A 10,744-nucleotide genomic window follows, 5' to 3' on the forward strand; every position below is an offset into this window, starting at 1 on the left:
TGCGTCAAATTTATGCGCGTACGGTTCGCCGTAGATTGTTAGACGACGTCATTTGAGCGTTTGTAATAAACGGGAATACCCGCATCGATATACGAAATATCGCAGTGACAGTTATTGATCAAATGTCAACAGACGTAAGTTTTTCTGCTTTCCTGTTTACATAACATTCAGTATGGTAAAACAAATATTGCATGTAGTTGAGGGTAACATTGAAATTTTCACCCCTCGAGAAACCATTGTCAACCTCGGCTACGCCTCGGTTGACAATAGTTTTCTCGGGGTGAAAATTTTCAATGTTACCCTCAACTACATGCAATATTTATATAGTATCAGATTCAGTGCGAATATCTATCATGTATTTGGAGAACTTAGTCTGAGTCAGTTATCTGTGTTTGATATGTGCAATTTTGATCTGGAGGAACTTCATACAGTGGACAGTGATGTTGTTTTTCTCTCGAGAATGTGGGCGGGGTTTGAAGAAAAGTGTGGGTTATGTACAGATAACCCACACTTTTAACAAAAGAAAGCACGCCAAACTATGGTACAAAGAAATGATACCCGTATTTCTACTGACACGTGTTTCTCGACTTGTTTGCACACATGGAGGAGAATATGGAAATAGAAAGTCTTTGGGACGAAACCATTAACGACATTATCTTGTCTCAAGCTTTAAATGAGATTGAGTGCGAATATTTATTTGGAGAACTTAGTCTGAGTCAGTTATGTGCAATTTGATCTGGAGGAACTTCATACAGTGGACAGTGATGTTGTTTTTTCGAGTTTGTTGACGGGGTTTGAAGAAAAGTGTGGGTTATGTATAGACATTAACAAAAGAAAGCACGAAAACTCGATATATATATATATATATATATATATATATGTGTGTGTGTGTGTGTGTGTGTGTGTGTGTGTGTGTGTGTGTGTGTCCTCGGAGATGACCTTAAAAACGGATGTCCCGTGTCACAGTAGGTGTGGCACGCTAAAGAACCCCCACTGCTAAATTTGAAGCCCTTCACCGGTCTTGGTGACGTCTCCATATGAGTGAAAAATTCTCGAGCGAGGCGTTAAGCAAGATACAATCAATTAATCAATCATTATTATATATTAATTATTATATATTATACATCATATATAATATAATTTACATTTCCAGCTCTCTATTTTGTATTGCTTATAGGAATTATGAGATTGATCACTGTTCCTTTTCTTCACCTTTCATGGGATACCTTTTAAAGATATGTTATATTCATTTCTTTATTCTGATCACCATTCGATTTCACTTCCTATAAACATACGGAAGTTTGCTACATTGTACCTTCTGCAGAGTCAAAGATCAGTCAAGAAAATATAGATAAAGCTTAAAGGAAATTAATCTAAAAGTTTATCCCACAATAGGAACCGCGCAATCATCGTGACCGCATCCACTATTTAATATACTACGAACATCCTTATCCCAGAAATCCGTATAATCCTCCCTGTAATTTGTCCCTACGGCAGTTTTCAACGATTGGAGGGCCATGTATGGATGTGAGGTACCTTCATCGTATTGTTTCCAATGTGGTAAACCGGGACCGTTGGGATTACTGAAAAAAAAATCAAATACTGAAAGAGCGTGGTGAAGACTTGTATTAATTTCCGTCATAGATTACTGCCGCTTTTCAGTTAAACTCTGTTGCAATTACTAGTTGCAGCAAATGTAATGCTGATTTTAAAAATATGTTGGAATATTACTTACCCCGTTTTCGCAAAGTTTGTCCAGTATGATCGTAATTGGTCCACTAAAACGCCTGCGCCTTCTGTGAAGTTGCCGGTCGATTTCAGTTTCTCATAAAAGAACATGTAAAACACATCCGTAGCATGTGCTGATCCCTTGTACCAAGAAGCCTCAGCAGGAGTCGTATAGGATAGCTCATCATAAAAAACGTATTGGTAAGTAGTTGATCTTTGCATGTTATGAGAATGATATTTCAAAGCCTGGGTGGCAGGGGCAACAAAAGCAGCGTCACTCCACATGTTTAGAAACTGTCGCCCTTGCTCTTCATTGTCGTTCCTTACACAGTACCTTTCACAAATAATATTTGAAGCACCAGCACTGCTGTTGAATAATGTCTTTGTAAAATAAGGTATCAAAGTATGGCTCATGTCACGTGTAGGGACGCCTTGACTAAAATTAAAGTTAATAGAATTTTGAAATGCTACACTAAGATCCACTACTAGAGATCCTTCCCCGGTACAGGTTCCTGTCAGTATGTCTAAAGACTGATAAAAATTGAATTCAGAGGATGTTTCATCACTCAGTATCAAAACTGGATCCCTACGAATAAGCTCTCCATCTACTATTGGTCCAAATGGAATCTGCATGATGGTGTTCAGTCCAAGTTTACTATTGACTACATCAACTGCTTGTAAAAGGACATCAGAATCTACTCCTTTCATACAATCAATGAAACTATGATCATTAAGTGAGTGATCATTGTATACACATCCAACATTTTTACCAACTTCAACAGTAGAAGATGTAGAATTGGAAAGAGCTAAAAAGGAATTAGCAACTCCACTTTGAGATATCACTTTATGGAAGAGTCCCCTGTTGCTCGGAATTAAGGATTGAATTGAAACGCTGAAACCCCCAGCAGATTCCCCAAATATTGTTACATCATTTGGATTTCCACCATAGTCTCCAATGTTATACCTTACCCAATTGAAGGCGAGAATCTGATCCCACAGTCCTGCATTTCCTTTTGCTTGCGTATTTCTCGAAGAAAGAAATCCAAAAATTCCCAAACGATAGTTTATCGTCACCACAATGACGTCCCCGACCAACGAAAGCATGCCTCCATCGTACAAGCCCCCAGATCCAAATGCAAATGCGCCACCATGAACCCAAACCATGACAGATTTGTTATTTGTAGAATGAAGGTCATTTGGAATATAAATGTTCAGCTTGAGACAATCTTCAGCGAATCCTGGATATTTAAAATTCTGGTTAGTTGATTGAAGACAAACTGGACCCAGTTTGGTTGCGTTTAGTGTGCTGGACCAAGCTCCATAAGGACGTGGTTTTTGAAATCTAAAATGGCCGATTGGTGCTTTACCGTATGGTATATTGAGAAATTCATACACAGTTCCTTTATTCATATAAGTGGTATGGCGTGTACCTATGATACTGCCAAGCCTTGTTTGGATAGTAACTTCATTTGTATCAGATGCACATTCCAAAGCGCAAGTCGAAATAATCACAAGGAGGAAGACTTTCCACATCTTAAAAGAACGAATAGTATTCCATCTATTACTTTAAGGTTTTTTTCATTGGTGTATTTATAAACAATGTCTTATTCTTCGATACTAAGGAAATTGCTGAAATGAATATACATACCTTTCATCAAAGAATATGATCGTAGCAGAAATGTAATGCTATTTTCACGCCTTTTGCTCGTACTCTTCCAGTGTGAATAATGATCCAACCAAAACTAATGTTTACAGCTGATAACATCGTCCCAAATTCTATCCCTACGTCTGTCCTATTGCGAGCCCCAAATGATAATCTCCAGAGAACCAAAGTAAGCTCCCTAGTATGAAAGGGATGTTATACATTATATTTACAGATATAACAAAACGATCATGATCTGTCTCATCTCCATGTATGGAATTTATTGAAACTTGGAATAACTAATAAAAATCCTCTTTAGACTTCATTTATTATATGACAAGCTCATAATAAAAGTTACATTTGGTGTTAGATTCATATTCATTTTGTTTGGGTTATTCAATGAAAGCCTTTGGATGAAATAGAAAATAACCGAGCGACTTTATTAAGATGATAACGATATGTGAATTATTTTGTCAAAATGTTTCGTCTTGAATTTTCTTTAAAAAACCAAACAGGTGATATAAACAGATATATTATCTACCGTAACTTGTTATTTTTTTTTTATATACATTTACATTGGATTGTAGTTGTTTGTAATGATGTTTCTCATCACCACGTCGAAATGATACGTAGTATTAATTCACGCCTGCAGATATAAATAAATGTCGACAGATATATTGACCTATAACCTATTTAAGAATTCAATGTCGTAATGGAAAACACGGTATTTGTTTCATCCTGAATTGTCCAACAACGGACTGAATTTTCAATGGTACAATGATTTGTTTTTTAAACAATTTTCTACAGTAGATCATATTTTAACATATTTATAGATTAAAAAACATCTTATGCTATATGTTCAACATCATGGTTACAACGTTTACCAGTTAAAAGTAATTCTTTAAATACAGGGGATAGAGCTCAAGTGTGCAAGTTAGCTAATAACCTTTGACCTTCTTGATCTATTGTCTGCTCAGTATTCGATTCATTTGTAACGTGACGGTCTTGATGTTGTTTTGAGAAAGTATGATATCCATTTTCAATTTTATAAATCCATTTTCTTAAAAGATACAATGCTGATTAATGGTCATCCTTTTGATTTTTGATCTTCGTTGATAACAAAGAGTTAAGCGCGTGTTTTTGTTGTGGTAGACGGTATTACCCACGTCATAAGTAAGTCATACTTCGACTGAATCGTGTTACACAAATTTCAAGTAAACTTTAATGTAGTATTTCTATCCGATGTAGTGAGTGGCAGAGAATATCTTAGGTAGCATGTTCTAATTTGAAAACTATAGATAAGATTGGTAGAGTCAAATTCAAAGAGGTCACGTTAAAAATTGAAACAGCAACACTTTAATTTGTTTAGAGAAACGATTTCAAAGTAGGTCCAAATGAAGCTACTATAACTATATAGATATCTTTCTTTATGTATATTATTTCACAAAGTTTTTGCACTTGAGCAGTAAACGATGTTTGAGAGTTGATTATAGCCAATGCATGGACTTTACTTCCAGTTCACCATGACGATTCGAGGGGTAAGACCTTGATAGAGTTGCTTCTAAACGGTAGGGGTCTAAATATCATATCGAATCGAACTTTTCGCAAAAATTGCAAGCGATGCAACTGGTACCAAAACAAAAAACAACAACCCAAGATGGCGGCGTGATATACATTGTGAATAGTTTATTTATAGGTAGACAACTTTTTTATCATAGATATTTAAAACGTCGAGTAATTGTGACTCGGGTCGTTGATTTACAAGTGATATAAACAGTTTTCCGCAATGGTGTGCTCGATTTTGGGTAATGATACAAGAAATGTAAGACCTTTGTTACATAAAATCGACAGGGGATATTTGCTACTCCTGGGCACCTGATCCCACCTCTGGTGTGTCCAGGGGTCCGTGTTTGCACAACTATCTATTTTGTATTGCTTATGAGATTTATGAAATTGATCATTGTTCGTTGTCTTCACCTTTCATAATGTACGACTCTTATGTATTGAAAATAAGTATTCGTGACGTAAATATGAGAGAGTAAACCTTACAGTGAGAGAAGTAGCATTTGTTTGTGATGGTAGCCAATCTTCATTTTCCCATTATCCTCACCGATGACATGGTATTTTAGAGTATTTCATTCATAGCTAAGCAAATGTGAAAAGTATGTGTAGGTGACAAACGATAAAAAAAATAAAGGATTCTCTTTGTCGCAACGTTATAGGAACGGAAAGGGCTGGGTGGCGCGAATTGTTATGTGCAAAGTATTCATGCTGATAACACACATAAAGCATTGTACATTGTTCTGATATTTGTACATTTACATTAGTATGTTTTATATCAAAATATCATTTCACACTATTGTCACTGTCCTTATCATAAAGAGAACAAGATGTGTTTGTGAAACACAAATGCCCCCGATAAATGGCCAATTCCAAAGATGGCCAAGGTCACAAGGACAAATATCTTGGTACCAGTAGAAAGATCCTGTCACAAGAAATGCTCGTATACAATATGAAAGCTCTAATATTTCATTTACCATTTAGAAGTTATGATCAATGTCAATTTTTTAAAAGTAGGTCAAATTTCAAGGCCAAAGGGTTTAGTACCAAAGGAAAGGTCTCATAAGGAATACTCATGTGAAATATCAAAGCTCTAGCTCTTACTGTTCAAAAGTTATTTGCAAGGTTAAAGTTTTCAAAAAGTAGGTGAAACTCCAAGGTCAAGGTGTCAAAAATGTTGGTACCCATGGAAAAGTCTTGTCATAAGGAGTACTCATGTGGAATATCAAAGCTCTATCACTTACTGTTCAAAAGTTATTAGCAATGTTAAAGTTTCAGACAGAATGACAGACAGGACAAAAACAATATGCCCTTCGATCTCGGGGCATAAAAATAGTACATGTTCACGAACTCTTTAGACAATCCTCGAATTTTTCTTTTTTCTTTCAATTATGAAAATTACGGATAAAACACCATATTTGAAGACTTCCTCCTTTTCAAGACTCTCAAAATATTGTTAGACAACCATGATAACATGGCTATAATGAGTTCCTTGTGGCGAGGAATATTGAAGAGATGAATGTCAAAGGTTTGTCTGTAAGTTTCGGGAAGATCACCTGGAAGGGTACAAATACGACTCGTATATTAGCAAGGATGATCTCTTTTAAAACATTTCTTCGCACCATGTTAGAATTCGCCATCTGTCATAATCATATGCAAATAGAGGGAAACAGATTCAGCAATAACCAAGTTACATCGAAATACGAAACTGTGCAACCAAGGAAAACCTGTTACTCACGAATGATCTTAACTTGATATTTTAGGTTCATTTAACATGCATGTAGCATTTAGTTTAAAAGAGATCGGGCATTATAATGAGGAAAGAAAATCGACTTCCTGTATTAAAGAAACCTTGAATTTAATTAGTCTAATTTTAAAGATTATTTCATAATTCACTCTTACTTTATTTCGTAACATTGGAAACAATTTACATATTGCTGCTCTTGTATATGAGCAAGGAGAGATTATTATTACTTAATTCTGCCATGAACACCTGTCATATAAAATCAGTCTACTTACTACAAAGACTACTCGGTAAGTTGAACTTTTGATTAACTGAATTCCTTATTGCTGACATTTTATGCGAATGTATTTTTTATATCTTAATTACTGCATGGTAATTCATTATTACTGTAGCTGTCATATTTCTTTTCTTACGATAAAAATACTTATTTGATTTTTAGTTTGGTGGTTGCGTCACGTATTTGACGCAAACAACACGGTCAGTTCTGAAATTAAGTGTAATTACTGATAGCAAGTTCTTTCGATGATTGAGTGTGTGGTGTACTATACTTTTCTCTTCATGTTGAATTCGCTTGATATATGATACACAAGCACGAAACAATCCGTAGATTCTGTGTTACATACATAGTTCACGAGTTCTTAATAACTATCTCAAACTAATAACAGTGGCCGAATGTTAACATTCATCGTCATTTTAGTAAAATCACTTGGTAAAGAACATTTAAGCTTATTTGAATATTTGTTAAGCTTTACGTCGGTGTGTTATATTACTTTATATTAATCCAAAATCATGTAATGTAACATCGAACATTTGTTTAATTGTTTAGATATTTATCAATCAATTAATTATGAACGAGATCCCACATACAAAGACAAGGTAATAAGGACTACTTAAACATGTCTCTATTTTATCTCTGACAGATAATCCAGTTCGACAACGTGATTCTGCTTTTAAGGTAAGATAAATTGTAGATCTCGAGTGTAAGGACATATACGATATCCAGAATGTGCTAGAAACACCATGTTTTAAACACATTTTATTGAGCGAATCAAAAATATTAGAAACATATTTTAACAGCTTACTATTCTCTCTCCTTAAAAGAACCATTCTGTTTGTAATTTACTCATAATTGTGATCATAATTCACGATTATGATTGCACTATTGAGGATTACTTCTATTATGAATTATAATGGTAATGTTTCAAATTTTCATTTCGTAGTAGTAGAGGAAGGAATGTAAGATTGAATACAAACAAAATATGTACATGTAAACATTGAATTTTGGGATACTGACACGAAAACCACAATGTGAATAGAACTACTTTCTATTTCCAGATGAAGTTGTCTTGGTGTTTATTTCCCTTTATCTACGTCATTGCGTTACTGAATATTAGATGTAGTTATGAACAAGAGGAACTTGTTCGGCAGACGAGGCTTGGCGATATAGCTGGTCTATATTTCCGTAACTACACTGCTGGAGGAGTATGCAACCAAAAGCTATATACATTTTTAAACATACCGTATGGAAAATCTCCAGTTGGACACCTCAGGTTTGCAAAACCTCAACCATTCGGGTCCTGGCATGGAACACTTGACGCCACAACCAAAGGTCCAGCTTGCTACCAAAACCCCTCTAGGAACTTCAATGGGACTTCGGAAGACTGTCTGCAGCTAAATATATACGTTCCACACAATTTTTCATCCACCACCAACAAAAGTGTCATGGTGTGGATTCATGGTGGAGCTTACATAAGTGGATCTGGAACGACAGTTGATGGAAGCATGCTTGCTTTGACTGGAAATGTGATAGTGGTCACCATTAATTACCGTTTGGGTATTTTCGGATTTCTTGCTTCCAATGATCCAGATGCCAAAGGAAATTGTGGTTTGTGGGACCAAATGCTAGCGTTAGATTGGATAAGGTACAATATTCAGGACTATGGTGGAAATCCTAGGTCCATAACAATTTTCGGGGAATCCGCAGGCGGATACAGCGTTTCGTTGCTGTCTTTGATTCCAAGAAACAGAGGAAGTTTCCATCGCGTTATCGCACAAAGTGGGGTGGCTAACTCATACCGTGCCCTATCCAACTTTTCTTTCATATCTACGACTAAAGTGGCTGAGAAGGTTGGTTGTACTCGATCTACAAACGATCGCTTTATGATACAATGTTTACGACAAGTCGCAGGAGACGATTTGTTGAGAGCTACGCATTCTTACAGACAGGAACTAGGATTAGTTGCATTATCGTATCTTCCATTTACTCCAGTAGTGGATGGTGAGCTATTTCGGAAAGAACCCTCACTGTTACTTCAAGATAAATCATCATCAGAATTCAACTTCTTTCAGTCCCTGGATATGATGATAGGAAACTGTGACAACGAAGGTTCGATAGTACTTAGTTATTACCCTCTGTTTGAAAATAAATTAGACATTAACATCAGCCAGGGCATCTCTACTGATGAAATGTGTAATACATTTATTGATTCAATTGCAACTACTTTATTTCACAATAAAAGTGAAGTAAAAACTGCAGTATGTCAGAAGTATACTGTGAATAACGGTATTGAAGAGCAGGGTCGACAACTCTTACAGTTCTACACTGATGCTTTCTTCATTGCACCAGGCGTATCTATGTTGAGAGACCATTCCGACAACATTCAGGGATCTACAACATATCAGTACGTCTTCTCTGACGAACTTCCGGACATGTATCCCAACATGCCACAGTGGTACAAAGGATCCGCTCACGGAACAGAACTTGCTTACATTTTTTACTATGAAACTCTAAGAAGTACCATCAATTTTCCGCTTGGAGCAGAATATCTTGTGATGATAATCAGAAAATATTGGACAAATTTTGCCAAGACTGGGTAGGTGTTTCACATTATTTTATATTACAAAAGACAGCATCTATAAGCACTATAAATTCGATTTTAGGATATTTATCATATTAAACATTTTCAACGGAGGCAACTTACTTTTCTTTTATACGTTGTATATAAGTCGTTTACTAGTATTTATCCAACTTAGTGGGGTTTTTTTTTTTAATTTTCCAAGATATTATTTTGTTCAGTGTTTTGATGGCCTTGCTCGTGATGAAATTAATCAAAACCTGATAGAAGATGTGACACATTACCACATGATTAAAGCCGTTGTTTATATCGTGTTTCTTCCACAGGGATCCGAATAGCTCGGGAATACCTAAATGGCTGCCGTATGATCACGCTTCCTCTCATCCGTACCAGTGCCTGAAATCGGGGAACCTGACTAGTGAATTGAACTATAGACAATTGTTCGTGGACTTCTGGATTCAGGAAATTCCGAGGGCAGTAGCAAACACAAACTGTGGCCAAAATGAATGTGCAATTTCATCTATTTTAGGGTAAAGATAGTATGAGGCACATTATGCATTTTCCCCAATCTGTATGCAACAAAGTGTCAATGGACCACAATTAATACACATTTGCGGATAAAAGCCCAAGTCCGTTTCTTTTAATGGAGGAGTGATTGAAGAAACTTTAAAAACGTATCATTGATAATTGTACATTTAGAATTAATTTACAATGAAAAAATTGAGAGAAACACATATGAATATCTATATCTATCTATACCATGGTTTGTCTTCGTGTGATTTGCGATTTTCTATGATACAAGACCTTCATCTCCTAATCTCATGGATTTCGCAAATATGTGGAATATATATTTTGACCGGTTGGTAAGCCTATCATAATTTACATACATTTATCTCAGAACAGTGTATCAATGAACAGAAAAAATATATATGAATACTGATTTCTTTATTATGGCGTTTGTGGGCACGGCTGTATTTACAACACAAAAGAGACGGGCCGCCAGCATGATAAAAGGCAGGTCCCCAAACTTCCACCAGAGTTCGTTTGCTCACAAACCAAACTCTTCCACTTGGGCATTATGGGATAGCGATTTCTTAGGCCGCGTATACTGTGATGTCACTGTAGAATGACGAAAAAACATAACGTCAAACGTAAACAACTTTCAAAACAAGAACGTAAACATCAAGTTCATTACTTTACACAATAATTTGAACA

The 10,744-nt window shown here is 35.9% G+C and overlaps 2 protein-coding genes across 2 annotated transcripts in view; one reads left to right on the plus strand and one right to left on the minus strand.

Moving 5' to 3' along the window:
* LOC125669119 (uncharacterized) overlaps window positions 1–10,470 on the plus strand; it is a 20,390-nt gene extending 9,920 nt beyond the window's left edge. Inside the window, exons 4-7 of the mRNA XM_056161443.1 lie at window positions 1,857–1,929; window positions 7,559–7,629; window positions 8,010–9,547; window positions 9,856–10,470. Of these exons, the coding sequence (XP_056017418.1) occupies window positions 1,857–1,929; window positions 7,559–7,629; window positions 8,010–9,547; window positions 9,856–10,063 (1,890 nt within the window). The 3' untranslated portion in view covers window positions 10,064–10,470. The remainder of the gene's footprint in view (window positions 1–1,856; window positions 1,930–7,558; window positions 7,630–8,009; window positions 9,548–9,855) is intronic.
* Window positions 1,271–3,789, minus strand: LOC125670372 (carboxylesterase 1F-like). The gene is made up of 2 exons (XM_048905489.2): window positions 1,736–3,789; window positions 1,271–1,583 (listed from the first exon to the last, which is right to left on the minus strand). Exons 1-2 carry the CDS (start codon window positions 3,259–3,261, stop codon window positions 1,382–1,384), a joined length of 1,728 nt encoding a protein of 575 aa, XP_048761446.2. The 5' UTR covers window positions 3,262–3,789; the 3' UTR covers window positions 1,271–1,381.
* Window positions 10,471–10,744: the final 274 nt, after the last annotated feature.

The sequence above is a fragment of the Ostrea edulis genome, chromosome 4, assembly GCF_947568905.1.
Source record: "Ostrea edulis chromosome 4, xbOstEdul1.1, whole genome shotgun sequence".
NCBI classification, from domain to species: domain Eukaryota; kingdom Metazoa; phylum Mollusca; class Bivalvia; order Ostreida; family Ostreidae; genus Ostrea; species Ostrea edulis.

Excerpts from the sequence above, each read along its gene's own strand:
- LOC125670372 (XM_048905489.2), bottom strand. The coding sequence starts at position 3,261 with ATGTGGAAAGTCTTCCTCCTTGTGATTATTTCGACTTGCGCTTTGGAA. Across the intron at positions 1,584-1,735 it reads ACAAACTTTGCGAAAACGGG|TAATCCCAACGGTCCCGGTT; the intron begins GTAAGTAATATT and ends TTTTTTTTTCAG.